Here is a 22,685-nt window from a genome sequence, read left to right on the forward strand (position 1 = left end):
TTCCTAGTCCCTTTCCTGGTATATATCCCATCTTAGTCATGATTTTTTGACTCGTGGGGCTGTATAATGGAGCGGGTATAGTGATTTCCGCACCCCATTGTTGTAATAAATCTCGACCCCACATATTAACAGGAATTGAAGTAATCATTGGCTGAACAGTACTTTCTTGATTATCTGGTCCTAAACAGTGTAAAATCATAGTACTTTGATGCACTTCTGAGGCTGTTGCTATGCTGAGAAGTCCTGTAACAGCCTTCTGTTTAGGCCAATTTTTTGGCCACTGATTTAAAGCAATGATAGAGACATCTGCTCTAGTGTCTACTAACCCTTCAAACTGTTTTCCTTGAATAATGGCCTTACACACAGGTCTGCTGTCTGAGACCTGACTTGCCCAGTATGCGGCCTTTCCTGTCGGATCAGTGCTTCCAAACCCTCCTGTTTTTATCTGTTTCCAACTGTAATATAAGGCAGGAGTAATAATTGAGCAATCGTGTCTCCTGGACTGGCACTCCAAGGAATTGAAGAGCTAATAACCAATTGAATTTCGCCTTTATAGTCTGAATCAACCATACCAGTATGAATTTGAACTCCCTTTAGATTTAGACTTGAGCTTCCTAAGATTAGTCCTACAGTCCCTTCAGGCAGTGGGCCATATATCCCTGTGGGGGTTTTTTGTGGGGGTTCCCCTGAAAGCAGAGAGACTGCTTGTATAGTACATAAATCTACTGCTGCACTGCCACTTGTGGTGGGGGACAATTGTTGTATTGTGGTAACTGACTCATTCCCTGAGGCACTTGGGACAGTGGGGGTTGTTGTCCCTGAAATCCCTGAGGAGCAAAGGGCTGAATTGGGAATGCCCCAGTTTGTTGTGGGGCCTGAGGCAGGCCCCTCTTCTCATTTCCCGACAATGGTTGCCCATTTCTATCAAATTCAGAATGACATTGACTAGCCCAGTGTTTTCCTTTTTGACATCTTGGACATAAGTCAGGTGGCTCTTTATCTGTTGTTGTAGTAGCTTGAATAGTTATATTTTGTTTATTTGAGACTGGGCAATTCTTTTTTAGATGACCAACTTGACCACAATTATAACATTTCCCCCCAAATGTTCTAACTTGTCTTCCTAAAGCAACTCCCATTATTGCTTGAGCCATAAACATAGCTTTATGCATAGCTCCTCCTCCATCACAGGCTTTTACATACTCAGATTACATCTGATCCTGTGGGAACCTTACCTTTTAATGGCTTAATGGCTGATTGACACTCAGGATTGGCGTTTTCATATGCCATCAACTCCACTATGACCTTATAAGCATTCTCATCGGTAATTGACTTTTGAGCAACATCTTGGAGCCTTGCCACAAAATCAGGGTAGGGCTCTTTAGAGCCTTGTCTTATTGTATTGAATGAGGGGCAGGCGGTTCCTGGGTCTTGGATTTTTTCCGAGGCCCTAAGGCAGATAGCTCTAACTTGCTCAATGGCCTCATTTTGCATTAACGCTTGTTGACTAGTAGTGCTTCAATTTTGACCTGTTCCTAATAGTTGATCTGCATCTATGTTAACTGGAGGATTGGCAGCCCTATTTCTTCAGACCGACCTGTTGTTGTGCCCCATCAATCCACCAAGTCTTAAATTGTTAAAATTGAGAGGGTGAGAGAGACGATTTGGCCAGAACCTCCCAATCATAAGGAATGAGTCTATGTCCATGAGCAATGGAATCTAATAATGTCCTCATATAAGGGGAGTTGGGTCCATACTGTTTTACTCCCTCTTTCATATCTTTTAGCATTTTTATAGAAAAAGACTCATATCTGGCTTCAGCTAGGGGAGGCTCTCCCTCTTGGGCCCCTTCTCCAGGTGGTATTGGTTCTAATATTACTGGGAATTGCCATGCCTCAATATCTCTTTGTTTTCTTGCCTCATCAATAATTTTATGTAATACACTACCCTGCTCACTAGGTGGTGCTGTAGGATTAAGTCTCATAGTGGGCGGCTGACGGTATGGCGCCCTGTCCTGTGGTGCCGGGAACATTCCTGGCTGTCCATACTGATTTTCCGGGGGTGGCCGACACTTAAGTTCGGCTGGCGGCCAGTATTGATAGGCTACTGGCAGTTGGGTCTTATTTTCTACCGGCTGATATTGTGGATACTGTATTTGGATTGGCATTGCCGTGACAGAGACTCTTATCTTTCTCTATTTGATATTCTCTTGGGGTTTGTACTTGTCTAACCTGCGTTTGAGGTTGTAATGTTACAGGCATCTGAACTGCTGGAAGAGGAGTTGGCCCTCGTGGTTTAGACTCTGATGGCCCTGCTAATTCTGGACCTTTTTCTTCTAATTTTAACGTTTCAGGATATATCACCTCCTGTAATTGATTATAGTCAACATTTTGCATTGACTGAGCCATTACCGGCTCTGCTACATACTCACAATGTAAACTTTCCGTTCCTTTCCGGGATTTTATCCCTGCCTCTTCTTTACAATCTATTACACAGCTTTCAGGGGCATCAGAAACTGAAACACTATCTTCTTCTGTTTGAAACGGTTCTAAAGCTACTTTAATAATGACCCAATCATTCCATACTGTAAGTGGGATGATTTTACCCTCCCTACTTGCTTGTTTTAATTCTTTGCCATTTTTTTCCCAATCTTTTAGATATAAAGTTCCCTGTTCTAGAAACCATGGGCAAAATTTTCTATTGTTTGAAATAGTGTGATTAGATTTTTTTGTAGAAACTCTAACTCCCCCTTTTTTTTTTAAAGAATTTTAATAGAATTGAGATGAGAGGCATATTTACTTTTAGTTTGCCCCACTGTTACCCTGGCTTTTTCCAAGCGCACAAGCTTACCGCAAGGCTGACTGTAGATGTACTTGGGAATCTCTTGTTGACTTGTCCTCAATGACCACGCTCGAGCGTACCTTCACCCTAGAGAAAAGCACCCACGTTGGGCACCAGGTGAAGGGGTGGCCTGCCCCTCCACACCTGTGGTTGGGGCATTGATAGATGAATCATCCCAATGGGATTCTAAGCTTCAGTTCAAATTGAAGGGGGTTGCTGAGCAGTGGTTAGTGTCTAACCTAAACATCTTTAAGACTAACCTACCTTCTTCATATCTTTTGTTTTTGGACAGTTTCATTAGTAGCATTGATGAAACATAGTTTACCAGCAATAAGGACCTGAAATATAACTAGAGATGAAATCGTTCATCTCCAGGTGATGCCACAGGAGCTGTGGTTCTATTCTATCTTTCTCTGCCCCTCTTATCTATCCTTTTACAGTCTTCTTCAGAACTCTTGGGGAAGGTAGAAGAGGATCCTCTTAACAACCTCTGTCAGTGCCTCCCTTAGAGCCTTAGGTCCTACATTTTCCTTTTATTTTTCCACATGAATCATTATGTACATCATGTAATCTTACTTTTTATTACAAGATTCAGGAAATTTTAGAATACTAATAATTTACCAATAAAGATGAAATAGTAACTCAGTTTTTCAGTGCATCTTTTGCTCTTTAAAGTTTACATCAGCCCTCCCGAGGTCTGCCTGCCAGTTTGCTGCTGTATCCCAGAGGTTGGCTGCCACTGTGCAGGTTGTTTTGTTCAAATGGTAGAAGTCTCTCGTACTGTCTAGGCCACTCTGTCTCCAGTTTGGCCTCTGACCCAGCCTATATATTTGCTCCCCAGCCTACATGTTCTGTCCTCTCTGCCTGAGAGTACGAGTACAGTGCTAACTGTAGCTTAGGTCATATTGGACTTTATTAGGTTCAGAATTCCCAAACTATGTTATAGGTCTGTGACTTTTTTGTTTTAAGGTATTTTCTGCACACTTGAGTAGCTTTTTTTATACCTACAATGCATTTTGGTTGAGGAAAGATGGAATTTTTTAGCTTTATCCTCTCCTTGCTCAGGAACAGTAGAAAATTCATTGCTGTTTTCTCCTGCCAGCCATCTTTCTTTTTCCTGCAGCTGGGACAGTTAGTCAGCATATTAACTCTGCTCTCTTAAGTTCACACATTAAAACTGCCTGGTGATGTAGTCTTTATTCCTTCATGCCACATTCCTTAAGCAAAATTGGGCAGTGTATAAAATTTATCTTTTGAGCAACTCTTTCTTCCATCAGCACAGCAGCTTTTATACTCCTTAAGTGTTGTGAGAAATTATGCAGATTAACAGTCCTGTTTAAGCAGGGTAATAAATCTCTGCTTTGGGAAAATGACATGGTGAACAGAAGAGCTTAATTACCAACCTGGAGCAGTTTCTCAGCCCTGAATGCAGGGGTGGAAGAGGATGCTGTGCTGGATCACTGTGAGCCGAGGGGCTCTGCTTTAAACTCTCCCCTGGAGGTTGCCTCTTCTCTCCATGCCTCTGAAAGGCTGTGGAGCTGAAGCAGTGGTGTTTTATCAGACTTAGGTGTGTAGCATGCAGTCCTCAGCATGCGTATGATTCTAGCAGAATGATTCTCGCCTCAAGTCAGTCAGACTTGCTAGGGAAACTTTGCCTACCCCTGGGAAGCCCCATCTGCTGAGAAACTTTCTCCTGCTCCCTAGCTGGTCTAGGAAGAGCGCATTTGGAAATATGATAGCAGTAAATAGCAGTAAAAGACTAGGAGTCTTCTAACCCAAGTTTTGGGTCTTGCATTTCCCTTTTTGATGTGATAGTGTCAGGGAATAAACCTCAGAAAACTGCACTGTGACCTCGATTTGGAGGTTTCCTGTTAAATGGTAAGATGAATAGTATACCTAGAAGAATGGGAGAAAAAGTTTCAAACAGTATGTCTGGGGTATCCCATTTTTGAAAAAGAAGTTGTAATGAAGATAGGCTTAATGTCTGGAGGGAGAAACATGAGGATGTTATTATCTCTAGAGAGGGTGATTATGCGTGATTTTCCTTGTTTCTTTACAGTTTTTTTAATATATATTTTAGCATTGAACATATATTACTTTTATAATAAAAAAAAAAAACTTTTTATTTGGGGAAAAAAATCTTTCCATTATTTCTGAGCCAGACTAATTTACTCATTCACTTTTAGTGAGTACCACTTTACTGGATATGAATGAGAAAATCTTTTATATATTTTCCCCCACTATCTGTATTTTAGCATCTCATGCTTTTATAATTCATTCATCTGTTAATACGTGTACACAGCCCAAAATGATTTACTTTGAATACCAACCTAGCCAGGCGCAGTGGCTCATGCCTGTAATCCCAGCACTTTGGGAGGCCAAGGCGGGTGGATCACGAGGTCGGGAGATCGAGACCATCCTGGCTAACATGGTGAAACCCCGTCTCTACTGAAAATACAAAAAGTTAGCTGGGTGTGGTGGTGGGCGCCTGTAGTCCCAGCTACTGGGGAGGCTGAGGCAGGAGAATGGCGTGAACCCGGGAGGCGGAGCTTGCAGTGAGCCGAGATCACGCCACTGCACTCCAGCCTGGGCGGCAGAGCCAGACTCCATCTCAAAAACAAAACGAACAAGCAAAAAAAAAACCAACCTATATGAGATCTACTGTTTGCTGCCTTTACAGTTCTCAAAGAATCAATCATTTCTTAAAACACACTGGACATTTTATTCAAAGATGATCCAAAAACACCAAAGATATATTTCTGTGGCAGTTTTGGCAATAGAGTATACATTTCTTTAGGAATTACTTGTCATTGCAATGTGGATTACAGCCTAACTTTTGCAGCCAAGTTAGGAGAAATTAGTGCTGTTTTCCCTTTGTTCCCTAATGAGATCATGGCAATTCTTGAAGGCAGGGTTTTCTTTTACTAAAACCACCCTTTTTCCCCAATCTAACTCAGCCTCACACAGTGACATGGAGATTGATAGATGTTTGTCATTCGGGTAGGTGGGACTTGAAAAGAAAATGAGGGCAGGATCACCTTGCTATTTTTCTGTTAGAGTTTGCATAATATTCTGTGAAGATTTGTGGGAGTAAGAGCAAGAAAATCGTTGTGGAAAATGAGAGGCAAGTCCAAGGTTAATGAATTACGGGGAAATCTCTTAAAGATGTAACAATAATCATATTAATGACTGTCATTTCTCTTCTGGTTACTATGTACCGAGCTAAGCTAAGTACTTTTTATCATTGTCTCATTTAGCCATTATCCTAAGAAGAAGGTACAATAATCCCATTTTACAGGTGAGGAAACCCAAAACTGGGAGAGGTTAAATAACTTGTCAAAGTCATGCATCTTCCAAGATGCACACCTGTAAGTTGAACTCAGGTATGTGAAGTTTGCATTTTGCTTTCTGCCCAATGCCTGCCTCCACTTGGATTCATTCTCCACTGGCCCTCCGTATCCACAGATGCCCGCAACCAACTGTATTTGTCTGTTTTCACACTGCTATGAAGATACTACCTGAGACTGGGTAATTTATAAACAAGAGAGGTTTAATTAACTCACAGTTCCGCATGGCTGGGGAGGCTTCAGGAAATTTATGGTCGTGGCAAAAGGTGAAGGGGAAGCAGGCACCTTCTTCACAAGGCAGCAGGAGAGGGCACAGGGGAAACTGCTACTTTTAAAACCATCAGATCTGGGGAGAATTCCCTCACTATCAGGACAACAGCACGGAGGAAACCACCCCCATGATCCAGTCACCTACCAGGTCCCTACCTGGACACGTGGGGATTACAATTTGAGATGAGATTTGGGTGGGGACATAACCAAACTATATCATCCTGCCCCAGCCCCTCCCAAATCTCATGTCCTTTTCACATTTAAAAACCAATCATACCTTCTCAACAGTCCCCCAAAGTCTTAACTCATTCCAGCATTAACTCAAAAGTCCAAGTCCAAAGTCTCATCTAAGACAAGCCAAGTCCCTTCCACCTATGAGCCTGTAAAATAAAATTAGTTACTTCTAAGATACCATGAGGGTACAGGCATTGGGCAAATGTTTCCAGTCCAAATGGGAGAAATTGACCAAAATAAAGGGGCTACAGGCCTCATGCAAGTCTGAAAACCCGGCAGAGCAGTCATTAAATCTTAAAGCTCTGAAATCATCTCCTTTGATTCCACGTCTCACATGTAGGCCACCCCAGGGCATGCTGATGCAAGAGGTGGGCTCCCACAATCTTGGTCTTGGGCAGCTGCCCCTGTGTTCCTGTGGCTCAGCAAGGTACAGCCCCTGTGTCCACTTTCATGGGCTGGTGTTGAATGCCTGCAGCATTTCTAGGCACTTGGTGCAAGCTGTCAGTGGATCTACCTTTCTGGGGTCTGGAGGATGGGTGCCCCCTTCTCACAGCTCCACTAGGCAATGCCCCAGTGGGGACCCTGTGCAGGGGCTACAACTCCACATTTTCCTTCCACACTGCCATAGCAGAAGTTCTCCTTGAGGGCTCCTTTTAGCCGTGGCTGGTGCTGGATCCACTGGGATGCATGGAACCAAGTCCCGAGGTTGCACAGAGCAGTTGGGCCCTGGGTCTGGCCCAGGAAACCATTTTTCTCTCCAAGACCTCTGGGCCTGTGATAGGAGGGGCTGCCAACAAGGTCTTTGACATACCCTAGAGACATTTTCCCCATTGTCTTGACTATTAACATTTGGCTCCTTGTTACTTATGCAAATTTCTTCAGCCAGCTTGAATTCCTCCTCAGAAAGTCGGTTTTTCTTTTCTACCACATGGTCAGGCTGCACATTTTCCAAACCATTATGCTCTCCTTCTCTTAAATATAAGGTTCAGTTGGGCATCTTCTATATGTCATGCACCCATATAGGACCTGAATGTAGGGATGTATATAACAGGATTCCTGCACTGAAGGAATTCACAATTAAGCTTATGAGGGGTTAGGGAGGATAAGCAGGAACTTTTGTAGCTAAGTGTGATAGGGTGTGAGGAGTAGCTTAGAAGAGAATGGATAGGTGAGCTTTCAGCAGAGGAAACAGCATGAGCAAAGATCCAGAAACAAAAGTTTATGAAACAAAGGTGAGGCATGGAAAGTGGGTTGGGGCTAGATAGTAAAGGGCCTTGAAAGCTTTCAGAGAACTTTGGCAATGGGGAGCAATAGAAGGTTTGAAAACAAGGACATCTTATCAGAATTGTGCGTTAGAAGAACAACAAAGACAGAGTGAAGGGCTAGAAGGAGAAAGCCTAGAGGCAGTTAGGAAGCTCTGATAAGCCTAGAAAGGTTAGCAAGAATGGGGATGAGAGGTGACTTGAGGGGCGTTTGGGATTCAAGTTGATTTGACAAATAGTAATTGTGTACCAATTTTGTGCCGGACCCTGTGCTAGGCTCTGTGTTAGAGATACTGCAGAGAATCACTTATAGCTTCTGCCCAAGATCTAGTGGTGACACAACCACTATTGCTAAGAGGAAATGCAATTCAGAGGTGGTTCTGAGGTTCCTGCATGGAGATGTGTGGATAGTAGCACTTCATTTCTGAGTTTATGGAACATGGATGTGGGAGCAGAGTTGAGAGGGGGAAAGATAATGAGCTTAGTTTTGAATAAGTTTATCTGTAGACTTTCTAATGGCTCCTTGGCAGGGTATTAATTATATTAGTCTGGAGCTCCGAGGAGAAGTTGAGACAGGAGTGATTATTCTTTTTCTTCTGCTAAACACATTATAAATGGTTTATGAGATAACTTTTTTGTTTTTTATTTTTAAATTTTATTTATTTATCCTTTATTTATAACATATGTATGTATGTTGGAGTCTCGCTGTGTCGCCCAGGCTGGAGTGCAGTGGTGCAATCATAGCTCACTGCAGCCTCAAACTCATGGTTGCAAGTGATGCTCTCACCTTGGCCTCCTGGGTCGCTGGGATGATAAGCATGAGCTACCATGCCTGGCTGTGAGATAACTTTAAAGCATTCTAGCTTTCTATTGTAGATTCTAGCTTTCTGTTATAGAAAACCATATTGTGGAAAAGATTTCCAGTTGCCTACCTGTTTTAAGATGTACCTGGGACTTGCCTTAATCATGTATGGTAGGAGACAACTGCTTTAATCATGTCACACAGACAACTGCTTTGAAAGAAGAGTCTTTTATTTCACAGTTCCCAATAGGAGGTGGCATGCTATGCCATGCAAGGCCACTCAGGGATGCACTGGAGTTGGTCAGGAGGAAGAAGGAGAGGGGAAAACATAAGCCAGAGCCTTTGTTGTGTTTTTCATAGGGAAGCAATGAGTAAGGCACCAGTGGAAAGCTAAGCAAGTTTAGGATTGGGTAGTTTGAATAATTTCAGCAGGCTGCAGATTCTCAAGATGGTCCCTAGTTATCAGGTGCCTGGCCCTGGGGTAATTGAAGGCAAGGTCATAGTGTCCTGGGCTCGTTTTCTACCTCCTAAGCAAAGGAGGTAGATGGGAGGGGCAGTGTGGATTCAGGATTGGCTGGTTTGCTTATCAAAGGAGTTTTCTCAGGCAAGTTTGCTAACTCCAGGAATTAGCTAACCTTGGGAGGGCATGCCCTCTCTGGGTCTGCAAGGCCCAAAAGTGTCAAAGCATAAAATACAGAAAATAAACATGATTAATGCACTACCCAGTATTTATTGTCCCTTCTGTATTTGTAGAACCCAGATGTGACAGGGTGCACAGCACATGTACTGCATTCCTGTTCTTTTCAGTTAGGGGTTGCCAAGGGGCTGTAGGCAGAAGTCACTTGGTGATGCTCTCAGGGAACTTTCTATATGAGTTACTCTTGGGAGGCGTATCCTGTGTGCTTCCCCAGACTCTCGTCCTACAGCATTTTCTTTTTTGTCTGAAATGTGGACATTTCATGGCTGGATTTCCAGTTGCCATCTTGGACCATGAGGCAATCTTCAGAATGGAAGATAGAAGAAGCTGGGATCTGCAATCACCATGCAACCACCATACCAGCCTGGACAGTTTGCCTCTGGACTGCTTTGGGAGACAAAAATATACCTCTCCTCTAAGCCACTTACTTGTGTTGTGTACTTAAACCTAATTCTTTCTTATTCATATATTGTTGACTTTATCTCCATATACATGAGCAACTCTTTACTCTTATCTTTCTCTTACATGACCTTTCACGGCAAGTAGAAGTAAAATCTTTTCTTTATTCCCACAATCCTTTAGGTTTTAAACTAATGTCTCATTAAATTTAGGGAAGGGAGTAGGACATAAAAAGTATACAAACCTTAGCAATTAGCTTTAAAAAGAGTCAACATAAGCATATTTTAATATAAACTACGTACTGCTTAATTCTGCATATAGTCCTGAATGAAGATCCTTAATTAATAGCCCCTTGTTAAATAGAGGAGCTCTTAGGTTAAGAACAGAAGTATTGTTCTTATGCCTCCCTGGACAGTATTATAGCAGACTAGCAATCCAGAGTGGGTCTGAGACTTCCCACTGCAAGTCCAAGATCGGGATGTAAGCTTGGCCACTTTCTGGTGAGGCTTCTCTTGCTAGCTTATAGCTTACGGCCATCTCTCTGCATGTAAGCCAGGCTCCAAGGGGCATGCCTTTTAATTCTAATCCATGATCAATGGCACTGAACTTTTACAATTTTATGCACTTAAACCTCACTCCAGGTGGATAGTGGCTCCTAGTGGAATTCCTTTTCTGTATCTCTGAGTCCTCCCTCCTGAGGAATGAGACTTTTTACTCTTCTGAGTAATTCTGAGCCTCCTCCATTTGGTGCCGCTCATCTTTCTGTTTTGGGTAACTCAGAGCGCTACACCCTTTGAAACTGAGTCCAAGTCCTCCATCATCTTTGTGACCTATATCTCTTCCTTCTCTATGTGACACTGGACACTACTCATTTGCATTTTAGCAAAGAGCTGCAAAGTTTAGGTTCATAGATGGAATATGACAATCCATATCATCTGTGAAGAGGACAGACTAACCTGAAAGAGCCAGAGAGGATTTCCTAAATTGTGCTCTACGACAGACTAAATTGGGCAGAGACGAGACAGGTACAGTGAAGCAACAGGTAGAGGAGTAGATTAACGAGAAAAATATCAAATCAGTGAGGAGATTCTACGTATCAACAGAAAGAACAAAGATCAGGGCTGCCTAATTGCTGACACGATGGGACTCACCGAGGGGGTGTTCCTGATTCTGTCTGGCACTCAGTTCACACTGGGAATTCTGGTCAATTGTTTCATTGAGTTGGTCAATGGTAGCAGCTGGTTCAAGACCAAGAGAATGTCTTTGTCTGACTTCATCATCACCACCCTGGCACTCTTGAGGATCATTCTGCTGTGTATTATCTTGACTGATAGTTTTTTAATAGAATTCTCTCCCAACACACATGATTCAGGGATAATAATGCAAATTATTGATGTTTCCTGGACATTTACAAACCATCTGAGCATTTGGCTTGCCACCTGTCTTGGTGTCCTCTACTGCCTGAAAATCGCCAGTTTCTCTCACCCCACATTCCTCTGGCTCAAGTGGAGAGTTTCTAGGGTGATGGTATGGATGCTGTTGGGTGCACTGCTCTTATCCTGTGGTAGTACTGCATCTCTGATCAATGAGTTTAAGCTCTATTCTGTCTTTAGGGGAATTGAGGCCACCAGGAATGTGACTGAACACTTCAGAAAGAAGAGGAGTGAGTATTATCTGATCCATGTTCTTGGGACTCTGTGGTACCTGCCTCCCTTAATTGTGTCCCTGGCCTCCTACTCTTTGCTCATCTTCTCCCTGGGGAGGCACACACGGCAGATGCTGCAAAATGGGACAAGCTCCAGAGATCCAACCACTGAGGCCCACAAGAGGGCCATCAGAATCATCCTTTCCTTCTTCTTTCTCTTCTTACTTTACTTTCTTGCTTTCTTAATTGCATCATTTGGTAATTTCCTACCAAAAACCAAGATGGCTAAGATGATTGGCGAAGTAATGACAATGTTTTATCCTGCTGGCCACTCATTTATTCTCATTCTGGGGAACAGTAAGCTGAAGCAGACATTTGTAGTGATGCTCCGACGTGAGTCTGGTCATCTGAAGCCTGGATCCAAGGGACCCATTTTCTCTTAGAGTAACAGAGGGCATGGGGTGGAACCCTTGAGCCTTTTGGCCTGGCTCAAGACTACAGGACTCTTCCTGACCTTCCTATGTTACCAGTTCCATAACATCACTAGGAGAGAAACACTGACTGCTTTGCCCCTGGTCCCTGGGCATTTGTTCCAAGGTGAAAGCCACGCTTCTCACGGCCTCTCTCTGTATGGTGGTTGTGCAGGTGGGGAGGGTGCAGGAGTAGTAGTCTTGGAAATGACCATGTCGTAAGAACACTCTCACTATAAACATATGGTGCTGTATTTTAATAATCATCAGCTCGACATAATGAGTCTGATTACTAGTTTCAACTTAAATTAGATACTAACAGTGATAAACATAAAATTACATAGTAGACTTGAAGGAAAGAGCAAAAGCTTTGCAGTCCTATAGATGTGGGTTTGAATTCTGATTCTGGCCAAGATTTTTGGCCTCCGGTGAGTTACTTTAATTACCAGTCTGATTCCTTCTTCTGATCCCTACTGGCCATTTTAACACAGTGTGTTGTGTACAGTACTCAGTAAGTGAAGGCTATTATTGCGCTAATATTGGATTGTGCAGCAACAGCAATTTCCATATGATTCCAGTTCCCACAAACACATTGTGTAATGATGAAAACAGTGGAAAGAAAATCAAGACCTTTAGATTCTAGATTCCAATTCAATCTTGCATTTCATGATCATTTTGCTAAAGTACATTTTCAAGTAATTATTTTGTAGATTGGGCAAAAGACCAAGTAGTTTTGTTTTTATTTTTGACCAAGATGCCTACCTGGTTTTAAAATTACAGTTTTATCTAATGTAATATAAGTGAATTTTGTAAGTTTAATCACTTTTATTTAAATAGAAGTATATAGGCATTGATTTACTTCCTGTTATTTACAATTTTGACATGTCAATGAAAAGATATTGCTTAATATCCTGAAGAATTCTCAAATTTGTAAACATATTCAGTTAATACACATGGCATTATTCAGAAATGTGTATTTCTAGCCCTAATGGGACTCTCAGAAGTGGACTGTTGTGGCTAAGAATGTAGACCCTGAAATTAGACAATCTGTGTTTAAATCTGGCTTTGGCCCTTTTGAACTGGGTGACCTTGGGGAAACTTCTTAACCAGTCTCTATTTAACTTTCTTCACCTGTAAAATAGGAATAGTAATTTGTGTGTGTGTGTGTGTGTTGGGATAAAGTTGTTGGAAGGAATGAGTGAATTAACACATGGAAAGTGCTTAGAGTTCTACATGGAACAAACACACAATAAAACTGCTATCGTTGTTGTTATTTTGTGAAAAGGAGCATACTTTGACATAATAAAAAGGAGTATATTTGGACATAGCATGAATGTCCATTACATTACTGGACATTTGGTCATATGTAACCAGAAATTGACGTTAGGGTTGTTCTGGGATTTATATGTTAATTCCTAAAATGATGGGAATAAAATTTCCTTTGGTCTGCACAGTTTGCATTATCCCATTGGATTAAACACCTCCACAACCAGCAAGTGAGGGTTCAGGAGAAAAACCGTATTACTGATAGATAAAATAAAGAACTGACTTGTTTTCATCACATTTGAGCTTGTAGAGTGAGTAAATTTTGTTAGCCCCACTATCATTAAATTGTCATTGTGACTTGGTGGAGCTTGGCCAACGGTCTGAGCAAGATTTCCAGGTTAACTCTGAAATACATATTTTCAGGAGTTGATGAGTGGAGTTTCTTGGCCATGTTCTGTCTGGTGTCAATTTCCATTTGTGGCCAGACAGTGTATTCATAGCCAGAGAGGAAAGATTTCTGAATTGTCCTTGGCTTTTCAGGCTTCTCCCCTTATTGCCCAGCTAGCAGATCCCCTTGAGAAAGGGATGAGTTCTGCCTAGCTTCTGGATGTTGCTGTAATATTCCAGGAATGAATACATGGTTCACTTCATTTTGATTCTGGCCAACCTTGATTCCAGTTCATTCCTTCCTGCCACAAACATTTATTTAACACTTATTGTGCACCAAGCACTGTACGAGACCAAGCACTGCATGAGACGCTTGTTCCTTGAACACTGTTCTGTTCTCAAAAACATTACTTAGTGCGTAATATAGACACAGAAACAAGTATTTAATTGCTGCATCACTGAAACAGGTGCTTCAGGTACAATAAAGGGATCATCCGATCTTGAGGGTCCTGATGCAGGTGATCTTTGTGTCTAGACCCCTTGTGTGGCAGCCTTGAAAATGTGCGCTCGGATCTCTGCTGTGGAGGCACAATTGGCTGATGGCTCCAGCTTTGGAGATCCACTACCTTGAGGCCACATCTCCTGCAGGCTTCTCCCAGCCAGTGGTGGAGCACTGTGGAGTACTAAGGCAGGTCTGTTTTGCTGAGACATGCGACTCCTCTAACAGGCAGTTTTGGCCAAGGACTCTGCATCAGCTTGGTCGAAGTTTTCTTGGACCTCTACTGCACTTTAGAACTCTCTCTACCCAATTATTCCATACCCCCCTTTACCTCTTCCCCCCTTTTATAGCTGTCAGACCTACATTGCTCTCTGAATACTCTGCTCACTTCTTCTGGCTCCCACCCACCTAACATCTCTTGCACATCTAATCTTTTCTAAGCCTCTGCCTCTTGGCAGACCTCTCATATAAGTAATCTCTGTATTAAAAAGCTAGTGCAGATGATAAAGATACTCACTAAAAGACATATAAGTGTATGTGCATATGTGTGTGTGTGTGTGTTCTAAGTGCACCAGAATTCTAGAAATCATTCCAGATTCTGCCTTCTTCTACAGCCTCAATATCCATTTAGTTGCCAGATCCCTTTGGTTGTACTTCAAAACATTTCCCTCAAATGTTCCCTGGTCTCCATTTCCACTCTTTTCAGCCCATCAGAGTGATTGCAACAGGATTCTAACTGGTTTCCTGCTTCCAGCTCCATCCCCTTCCAGCAAAGCCTTTCCTTATTACTTGGATTGTGTTCTTCATACAGTGAAAATATGAAAGTAATGCTACCCTCTTGAAAGTCTTGGAATGGCTCTCCATTGCTTTGGGTAAAGTCCAAACTACTTAGTTTACAGCATAAAGCCAGTCTTCATTTGGTCTCTGTTTTCTTCTTTTTAGTTTCATCTTCTCGTTCCTTGCTTTTCCAAAAGAACTTTGAACTATTTCTAGTTCCCAAATGTGCCATACTCTTCTTGCTACTATGCTTTTCCATGTGCTGCTTTCTATGCCTAGAATTATCTTTCTTATCAGCTGTGTCAACTTCTCTTATTCTTCAACACCTTCCTCCTCTGGGAAACTTTCTCTGACTCTTTTAGGTGACGCTAAGCACTTATTCTTTGTGTTTTTCTAATGTTGTACATGCCTCTGATCACATTAGTATAATAATTATGCCCAAATTCTGTACCTACTATGGCATAGATACTTCGTGATTTATCTTTCCAGTTTCATCTCCCACTACTTCTCTTCCTGTCCTTGTACCCCTCCCCTCCTCTGTTTTCTGAACCCACCACACACTGTCACCTCTTAGTCTGCATGTAGAGTTCTCTGCTTCCAATATCCTTCTTTCTCCCTACCTTAGCTTTTTTTTGGATAATCTCTTTGCATCCTTTAAGACTTAATTTATATGTCTTCTCAGTTCCTGAACTGCCAAAACTGGATCAAGTGCGCCTCCTGAACACTCCTGTTGCGCTCCTTGTGTTTCCTTATTATGGCATCTAAAACGCTCAACTCTAATAGTCTATTCATCTGTCTTTTTTACCATGTTGTATATTCTTTGAAGGGAGGATGTGCTGTGGGTGATTCTTCTCTATTTCCCTAGCACCTAACAGTGTCTGGCTGATAATAACAGTTTATAGAATGAAAGAACCAGTGAGGGGAAGTCTAGTGTAGTAGAAAGAGCTCAGTCTCAGACCTTTCAGCTTAGCCACTTCTTTGCTGCTGTGGTTTGGATGTCCCTTCCAAAACTCATGACAGAATGTAATTGTGTCCTTGTAACAGTGTTGAGAGGTAGGGCCTTTAAGCGGTGATTCGGTCATGAGGGCTTTGCCCTCATGAATGGATTAATGCAGGAGTGGGTTTGTTATTGCGGGAGTTTGGCCCCCTTTTCCTGTCTTGTTCTCATGTACACATTCTTGCCCTCTGCCATGTTATGAAGTACTAAGTAGGCCCTCATTAGATGCTGAGTTGATGCCAGCACCATGCTCTTGGACTTCCCAGCTTTCAGAACTGTGAGCCAACTAGACTTCTTTTCTTTGTAAATTACCCAATATGTGGTATTCTGTTATAGCAGCAGAAAATGGGCTAAGGCATTTGCTCTGGTATTAGGCAGTCACTTATTTTCCCTGATCTTCATTTTCCTCACTCATAAATAGGGATAACCATATACTCCTCCTAGGATGCCTGATGCACTGCTGGGAACATAGCAAGCATTTAAAAAACCACAAGTAATGGAAGTTTTCTTCTTTCTCCTAAGTGCCATGTATACTTTTTTGAAAAAAATTTTTTTTCTTATTTTAAATTTAATCACCTTCCATCTGGAAACTGAGAAGGAGAAGTTTAGCTACTATTTCATATAAATTAATATTGACAGAAGACTAAATTTCTTTGAAGATAATTTTAAAAAAATAAATAAAAGTAACAAATCTGAAAATGTTTACATTACTTTCTTAAAACTTCTGAAATATTAGCTAATAACAAAAGAATCTTCATGCCAATTTTGATTTTAATTATCAATAACTTTTAACATAGGGTCTCCTTAAAAAGTCTCATTTATAGAAATCATTGCTACAAAAAGCTTAAGGAAGGGTGTATGTTTTTTTGCCCCAACTTTTTTTTTTATTATACTTTAAGTTTTAGGGTACATGTGCACAACGTGCAGGTTTGTTACATATGTATACATGTGCCATGTTGGTGTGCTGTACCCATTAACTCATCATTTAACATTAGGTATATCTCCTAATGCTATCTCTCCCCCCTGCCCCCAACCCACAACAGGCCCCAGTGTGTGATGTTCCCCTTCCTGTGTTCATGGGTTCTTGTTGTTGAATTCCCACCTATGAGTGAGAACATGCGGTGTTTGGTTTTTTGTCCTTGCGATAGTCTGCTGAGAATGATGGTTTCCAGCTTCATCCATGTCCCTACAAAGGACATGCATTCATCATTTGTTATGGCTGCATAGTATTCCATGGTGTATATGTGCCACATTTTCTTAATCGAGTCTATCATTGTTGGACATTTGGCTTGGTTTCCAAGTCTTTGCTATTGTGAATAGTGCCGCAATAAACATATGTGTGCATGTGTCTTTATAGCAGCATGATTTATAATCCTTTGGATGTGTACCCAGTAATGGGATGGCTGGGTCAAATGGTATTTCTAGTTCTACATCCCTGAGGAATTGCCACACTGTCTTCCACAATGGTTGAACTAGTTTACAGTCCCACCAACAGTGTAAAAGTGTTCCTATTTCTCCACATCCTCTCCAGCACCTGTTGTTTCCTGACTTTTTAATGATCGCCATTCTAACTGGTGTGAGATGGTATCTCATTGTGGTTTTGATTTGCATTTCTCTGATGGCCAGTGATGATGAGCATTTTTTCATGTGTCTTTTGGCTGCATAAATGTCTTCTTTTGAGAAGTGTCTGTTCATATCCTTCGCCCACTTGTTGATGGGGTTGTTTTTTTCTTGTAAATTTGTTTGAGTTCATTGTAGATTCTGGATATTAGCCCTTTGTCAGATGAGTCGATTGCAAAACTTTTCTCCCATTCTGTATGTTGCCTGTTCACTCTGATGGTAGTTTCTTTTGCTGTGCAGAAGCTCTTTAGTTTAATTAGATCCCATTTGTCAGTTTTGGCTTTTGTTGCCATTGCTTTTGGTGTTTTAGACATGAAGTCCTTGCCCATGCTTATGTCCTGAATGATATTGCCTAGGTTTTCTTCTAGGGTTTTTATGGTTTTAGGTCTAACGTTTAAGTCTTTAATCCATCTTGAATTAATTTTTGTATAAGGTGTAAGGAAGGGATCCAGTTTCAGCTTTCTACATATGGCGAGCCAGTTTTCCCAGCACCATTTATTAAATAGGGAATCCTTTCTCCATTTCTTGTTTTTGTCAGGTTTGTCAAAGATCAGATAGTTGTAGATACGCAGTATTATTTCTGAGGGCTCTGTTCTGTTCCATTGGTCTATATCTCTGTTTTGGTATCAGTACCATGCTGTTTTTGTTACTGTAGCCTTGTAGTATAGTTTGAAGTCAGGTAGCGTGATGCCTCTGGCTTTGTTCTTTTGGCTTAGGATTGACTTGGCAATGCGGGCTCTTTTTTGGTTCCATATGAACTTTAAAGTAGTTTTTTCCAATTCTGTGAAGAAAGTCATTGGTAGCTTGATGGGGATGGCATTGAATCTATAAATTACCTTGGATAGTATGGCCATTTTCACCATATTGATACTTCCTATCCATGAGCATGGAATGTTCTTCCATTTGTTATTTCATTGAGCAGTGGTTTGTAGTTCTCCTTGAAGAGGTCCTTCACGTCCTTTGTAAGTTGGATTCCTAGGTATTTTATCCTCTTTGAAGCAATTGTGAATGGGAGTTCACTCATGATTTGGCTCTCTGTCTGTTATTGGTATATAAGAATGCTTGTGATTTTTGCACTTTGATTTTGTATGCTGAGACTTGGCTGAAGTTGCCTATCAGCTTAAGGAGATTTTGGGCTTAGACGATGGGGTTTTCTAGATGTACAATCATGTCATCTGCAAACAGGGACAATTTGACTTCCTCTTTTCCTAATTGAATACCCTTTATTTCCTTCTCCTGCCTGATTGCCCTGGCCAGAACTTCCAACACTATGTTGAATAGGAGTGGTGAGAGAGGGCATCCCTGTCTTGTGCCAGTTTTCAAAGGGAAATGCTTCCAGTTTTTGCCCATTCAGTATGATATGAGCTGTGGGTTTGTCATAGATAGCTCTTATTACTTTGAGATACGTCCCATCAATACCTAATTTATTGAGCGTTTTTAGCATGAAGCATTGTTGAATTTTGTCAAAGGCCTTTTCTGCATCTATTGAGATAATCATATGGTTTTTGTCGTTGGTTCTGTTTATATGCTGGATTACGTTTATTGACTTTCATATGTTGAACCAGCCTTGCATCCCAGGGATGAAGCCTGCTTGATCATGGTGGATAAGCTTTTTGATGTGCTGTTGGATTCAGTTTGCCAGTATTTAATTGAGGATTTTTGCATCGATGTTCATCAAGGATATTTGTCTAAAATTCTCTTTTTTGGTTGTGTCTCTGCCCAGCTTTGGTATCAGAATGATGCTGGCCTCATAAAATGAGTTAGGGAGGATTCCCTCTTTTTCTATTGATTGGAATAGTTTCAGAAGGAATGGTACCAGCTCCTCCTTGTACCTCTGGTAGAATTCGGCTGTGAATCCATCTGGTCCTGGACTTTTTCTGGTTGGTAAGCTATTAATTATTGCCTCAATTTCAGAGCCTGTTATTGGTCTATTCAGAGATTCAACTTCGTCCTCGTTTAGTCTCGGGAGGGTGTATGTGTCAAGGAATTTATCCATTTCTTCTAGATTTTCTAGTTTATTTGCGTAGAGGTGTTTATAGTATTCTCTGATGGTAGTTTGTATTTCTGTGGGATTGGTGGTGATATCCCCTTTATCATTTTTTATTGTGTCTATTTGATTCTTCTCTCTTTTCTTCTTTATTAGTCTTGCTAGCAGTCTATCAATTTTGTTGATCTTTTCAAAAAACCAGCTCCTGGATTCATTGATTTTTTGAAGGGTTTTTTTGTGTCTATTTCCTTCAATTCTGCTCTGATCTTAGTTATTTCTTGCCTTCTGCTAGCTTTTGAATGTGTTTGCTCTTGCTTCTCTAGTTCTTTTAATGTGATGTTGGGGTGTTAATTTTAGATCTTTCCTGCTTTCTCCTTTGGGCATTTAGTGCTATAAATTTCCCTCTACACACTGCTTTGAATGTGTCCCAGAGATTCTGGTATGTTGTGTCTTTGTTCTCGTTGGTTTCAAAGAACATCTTTATTTCTGCCTTCATTTCGTTATGTACCCAGTAGTCATTCAGGAGCAGGTTGTTCAGTTTCCATGTAGTTTAGTGGTTTTGGGTGAGTTTCTTAATCCTGCGTTCTAGTTTGATTGCACTGTGGTCTGGGAGACAGTTTCTTATAATTTCTTTTCTTCTGCATTTGCTGAGGAGTGCTTTACTTCCAACTATATGGTCAATTTTGGAATAGGTGTGGTGTGGTGCTGAAAAGAGTGTATATTCTGTTGATTTGGGGTGGAGAGTTCTGTAGATGTCTATTAGGTCTGCTTGGTGCAGAGCTGAGTTCAATTCCTGGATATCCTTGTTAACTTTCTGTCTCGTTGATCTGTCTAATGTTGACAGTGGGGTGTTAAAGTCTCCCATTATTATTGTGTGGGAGTCTCAGTCTCTTTTTAGGTCTCTGAGGACTTGCCTTATGAATCTGGGTGCTCATGTATTGGGTGCATATATATTTAGGATAGTTAGCTCTTCTTATTGAATTGATCCCTTTACCATTATGTAATGGCCTTCTTTGTCTGTTTTGATCTTTGTTGGTTTAAAGTCCATTTTATCAGAGACTAGGATTGCAACCCCTGCCTTTTTTTGTTTTCCATTTGCTTGGCAGATCTTCCTCCATCCCTTTATTTTGAGCCTATGTGTGTCTCTGCACATGAGATGGGTTTCCTGAATACAGCACACTGATGGGTCTTGACTCTTTATCCAATTTGCCAGTCTGTGTGTTTTAATTGGAGCATTTAGCCCATTTACATTTAAGGTTAATATTGTTATGTGTGAATTTGATCCTGTCATTATGATGTTAGCTGGTTATTTTGCTCGTTAGTTGATGGAGTTGCTTCCTAGCCTTGATGGTCTTTACAATTTGGCATGGTTTTGCAGTGGCTGGTACCAGTTGTTCCTTTCCATGTTTAGTGCTTCCTTTAGGAGCTCTTTTAGGGCAGGCCTGGTGGTGACAAAATCTCTCAGCAATTGCTTGTCTGTAAAGGATTTTATTTCTCCTTCACTTATGAAGGTTAGTTTGGCTGGATATGAAATTCTGGGTTGAAAATTCTTTTCTTTAAGAATGTTGAATATTGGCCCCCACTCTCTTCTGGCTTGTAGAGTTTCTGCCGAGAGATCAGCTGTTAGTCTGATGGGCTTCCCTTTGTGGGTAACCCGACCTTTCTCTCTGGCTGCCCTTAACATTTTTTCCTTCATTTCAACTTTGGTGAATCTGACAATTATGTGTCTTGGAGTTGCTCTTCTCGAGGAGTATCTTTGTGGCGTTCTCTGTATTTCCTGAATGTGAATGTTGTCCTGCCTTGCTAGATTGGGGAAGTTCTCCTGGATAATATCCTGCAGAGTGTTTTCCAACTTGGTTCCATTCTCCCTGTCACTTTCAGGTACACCAATCAGACGTAGATTTGGTCTTTTCACATAGTCCCATATTTCTTGGAGGCTTTGTTTGTTTCTTTTTATTCTTTTTTCTCTAAACTTCTCTTCTCGCTTCATTTCATTCATTTGATCTTCCATCACTGATACCCTTTCTCCCAGTTGATCGAATCGGCTACTGAGGCTTGTGCATTCGTCACGTAGTTCTTGTGCCTTTGTTTTCAGCTCCATCAGGTCCTTTAAGGACTTCTCTGCATTGGTTATTCTAGTTAGCCATTCGTCTAATTTTTGTTCAAGGTTTTTAACTTCTTTGCCATGGGTTCGAACTTCCTCCTTTAGCTCGGAGTAGTTTGATCATCTGAAGGCTTCTTCTCTCAACTCGTCAAAGTCATTCTCCGTCCAGCTTTGTTCCATTGCTGGTGAGGTGCTGCATTCCTTTGGAGGAGGAGAGGCACTCTGAGTTTTAGAGTTTCCAGTTTTTCTGCTCTGTTTCTTCCCCATCTTTGTGGTTTTATCTACCTTTGGTCTTTGATGATGGTGACGTACAGATGGGGTTTTGGTGTGGATGTCCTTTCTGTTTGTCAGTTTTCCTTCTAACAGTCAGGACCCTCAGCTGCAGGTCTGTTGGAGTTTGCTGGAGGTCCACTCCAGACCCTGTTTGCCTGGATATCAGCATCAGAGGCTGCAGAACAGCAGATATTGGTGAACAGCAAATGTTGCTGCCTGATCGTTCCTCTGGAAGTTTTGTCTCAGAGGAGTACCCAGCCGTGTGAGGTGTCAGTCTGCCCCTACTGGGGGTTGCCTCCCAGTTAGGCTACTCAGGGGTCAGGGACCCACTTGAAGAGGCAGTCTGTCTGTTCTCAGATCTCCAGCTGCGTGCTGGGAGAACCACTACTCTCTTCAAAGCTGTCAGACAGGGACATTTAAGTCTGCAGAGGTTTCTGCTGCCTTTTGTTTGGCTATGCCCTGCCCCTAGAGGTGGAGTCTACAGAGGCAGGCAGGCCTCCTTGAGCTGCAGTGGGCTCCACCCAGTTCGAGCTTCCCAGCCACTTTGTTTACCTACTCAAGCCTCGGCAATGGTGGGTGACCCTCCCCCAGCCTCACTGCTGCCTTGCAGTTTGATCTCAGACTGCTGTGCTAGCAATGAGTGAGGCTCTGTGGGCAAAGGACCAGGCGCGGGATATAATCTCCTGGTGTGCCGTTTGCTAAGACTGTTGGAAAAGCACAGTATTGGGGTGGGAGTGACCTGATATTCCAGGTGCCGTCTGTCACCCCGTTCTTTGACTAGGAAAGGGGATTCCCTGACCCCTTGCACTTC

At 41.8% G+C, this 22,685-nt stretch overlaps 1 protein-coding gene and 1 pseudogene across 1 annotated transcript; one reads left to right on the forward strand and one right to left on the reverse strand.

Moving 5' to 3' along the window:
* Positions 1-722: 722 nt before the first annotated feature.
* LOC134810635 (endogenous retrovirus group K member 9 Gag polyprotein-like) lies at positions 723-7,520 on the reverse strand (annotated as a pseudogene).
* A 3,469-nt stretch (positions 7,521-10,989) lies between these two features.
* On the forward strand, positions 10,990-11,937 carry TAS2R3 (taste 2 receptor member 3). Its single transcript, NM_001009105.1, is given in 1 exon segment — positions 10,990-11,937. A coding segment is annotated over 1 exon segment (948 nt).
* The last annotated feature ends 10,748 nt before the right edge of the window (positions 11,938-22,685 follow it).

The sequence above is a fragment of the Pan troglodytes genome, chromosome 6 (assembly GCF_028858775.2).
Source record: "Pan troglodytes isolate AG18354 chromosome 6, NHGRI_mPanTro3-v2.0_pri, whole genome shotgun sequence".
NCBI classification, from domain to species: Eukaryota; Metazoa; Chordata; class Mammalia; order Primates; family Hominidae; genus Pan; species Pan troglodytes.